Genomic DNA, 2,747 nt, shown 5'->3' on the forward strand with positions numbered 1-2,747 from the left:
GCCGCCATGTGATTGGCTGATTAGAAATTAAGTGTTAACGAGCAGTTGGACAGGTGTACCTAATAAAGTGGCCGGTGAGTGTATTCTTTAGTTTTATAATGTCACTCACTGGCCATAAAGGTTCCTGAAAAGGCCTTGAAAAGGCCCGTGGACCAGCAGTATCTTGTTTTGCAGCTCTGGACACATTTCATTAGTGAGCCAAGGAGCAGAAATGTCTCTTGACAGTAAAGGCTGCAGACCTCTGGGTTAGAATATGCAGGTTCCTTTGCGTAATAACAAATTAACATTTCCAACGGGGGTTACAAGTTTTAAAACTGGGTGTTTTGGTCATAAAGAGCTTCCTTCCACGTGTGAAACTGGTTCCAGGAGTTTAAACAGAGACCTCTGTGGAATCTGAATATTGCTTTTATTTAAATACATTAAAATTTGCAAAGTAACAAAACTATTGGCATTATGAAATTCAAACACCAGTAAATGAACAAAACATGGCTCACTTCATTTTTCTGCCACTAGTGTCGGCAACACTAGGTTTATTTTCAACTCGCTGTTAAGCAACAACAAGCCCCGCCCCCCTACCCGACCAGAACCCTCCCCCATTTACACTGTTCACAGACTATCTTACAATAAGAGTGCTGAATAAAAATGAGGTAAGAAAGTGGTTTGAAGATTACAGATCATGCAGAACATGCTGAACAGCAACAAAAATCTCTCGTGAAGGAAGAAGTAACAAAAAATAAAAATAAAATAAAAAATACACGTGTGCATTTGCATCAAAAGTAATCAGTTTTACACAGCTTTGCATCTTTGGTTGACGTACGTTGTATGAATGATTTCACAGCTTCACGCCCCCCTCCTCCCACTCACCACTGGGAAAACCAGCGGAGGGAATAAAATGCGAGGAGGGTATGGTAATACTAATTCGCTTTAAGATCAACTAATTGAGCTTTCTTGAACAGAACAGCCCCGCCCCCCTCTGCTGGCTTCTATAAACATCTGATGTTGCCCGTCAAGGCTTGTAATACTTTATGCTGTACAAAAATTTACATTCAGTTGGGCTCAAGCTAATGAATTGGCAATCGCAGCGTAATATCGGAGTTAGTGTTGAACATTTGTCAGATTTTTTTTTAAACCACCACAGAGTGATGGACGTTTGGCCGATCTGTTAAAACACTGTAGAAGAAAAAAAGGAGACGGGCCACGGTTCAATAGAAATTGTTCATTCGTGAAAGTAGCAGCCCTGTAATAAATAAAACACTTATAACAGTAGAACTAAAAAAAAAGACAGATGCAAGAGTTGATGAGAAAGTAACGGCAGGGGTGTGGCGCTCCGAGAAAACAACAAAAAACAACAAAAAGACGCTCCCAGTTCTCAGATCACAACTTGAAACAACCAGACTAAAGAGACCCACCTACCCACGCCATGTCTTTAAAAAGAACTTACAAAAAACAAAAAAACACTTTCAACAATCACAGCGGTGTTCGTCCTCTACACACACCTGTGTGCAGCTCCTTTCAGCAGGTTTCAGGTCAAACTGGGAGGTTTGGTTTAGTTTAGAACAGATCCTAAAGATGAAACCAAGACCCCACAACCCACCCACAAGCTCCTCCACACTTACAAGTCCCTCAATGATTGCATTAACACTGGAAAGGCCCACAGTACAGATGCACACACACACACACACACACACACACTCATTCACTCTCTCTCACACACACACACACACACACTGTACTCTGTGGTCAAGCTGGTGGCTAAGGACAAAGTTTGTTTCTTCTGAATTTCACAAACACTAAATATGACGAGTTGTACGAGACGATGCTCTWCTGTGTGTCCGGTCCGGTGCAGGCCAGGTGCTCTTCAAGCTGAGGTGATGTTGGGTTGTTGTCCAGCATCCAGCTGAGTCTGGGACTGAGGCGTCTGAAGCTGCTGGGGTTTGGGGTGATGCTGCTGGAGCTGAGGGTGGCTGAGTCCCTGCTGTGGCGGCGTGGAGCCGGAGGAGGCGGGGATGGCGGCGGCGGCGGCGGTGGGCGTCTGGGTGGACATCTGAGACAGCTGCTCGCTGTTCAACAGAGACCTCAGCACGATGTTCTCCRGGTCCAAAACAGAGTTCCTCTCAGTCAGCTCCTTGATCTGCTCCTTCAAGACCTCCACCTCTTCACGCACCGCGTACATCAGATGGCTTTTCACCAGGTCCTGAGGAGAACAACACGGGTCAACACACACACAGACACACACACACAGATGACAGATCTGAGCCTTTAAAAGGGGACATATGAAGCTTTTAAATCCTCCTTTTTCACATTAAATCAATCAGTTGGAGTCTTTATACAGTAGAACTGCAACACTTTGGTCTGAATTCCTCTTTAAATGCAAACAAAGCACTTTAAACCCCGCCCCCCTCCAGGTGTGACCCCCAAAGATCATTGGCTGTGTCTCAATTCATGGGCTGGGCCACATGGGCGGTCCAAATGAGACGGTCTACTCTGTCTGACATCGGCTTCATGTGAGTTTGCGTGACCACGTGTCACCCCGTTACCATAGTGATCAGTTTCATGTCAGATTTAAAATGTGTCGGGACGAGTATTTACACGTCTTTTTACTGGAAGAATAACGTCAGTTAAAATGTTACATGTAAAAAAAAAAAAAATTAATAATTCAGGTTTAGCTTCAGTATCTACGACGGAGTATTAAAGGGATCCCCGATTAGTTGTAACATTAGACTTTATCTGATAAACATATATTTTAC

At 43.9% G+C, this 2,747-nt stretch overlaps 1 protein-coding gene across 2 annotated transcripts in view; it reads right to left on the reverse strand.

Moving 5' to 3' along the window:
• Window positions 1–387: 387 nt before the first annotated feature.
• LOC106528276 (TSC22 domain family protein 2) overlaps window positions 388–2,747 on the reverse strand; it is a 50,271-nt gene continuing 47,911 nt past the window's right edge. For both annotated transcript variants that reach the window (XM_014023410.1, XM_014023411.1), the window contains one exon: window positions 388–2,194. In XM_014023410.1, the coding sequence (XP_013878864.1) occupies window positions 1,859–2,194 (336 nt within the window). In that variant the 3' untranslated portion in view covers window positions 388–1,858. The remainder of the gene's footprint in view (window positions 2,195–2,747) is intronic.

This window comes from Austrofundulus limnaeus, unplaced genomic scaffold (assembly GCF_001266775.1).
Source record: "Austrofundulus limnaeus strain Quisiro unplaced genomic scaffold, Austrofundulus_limnaeus-1.0 Scaffold367, whole genome shotgun sequence".
Classification (NCBI taxonomy): domain Eukaryota; kingdom Metazoa; phylum Chordata; class Actinopteri; order Cyprinodontiformes; family Rivulidae; genus Austrofundulus; species Austrofundulus limnaeus.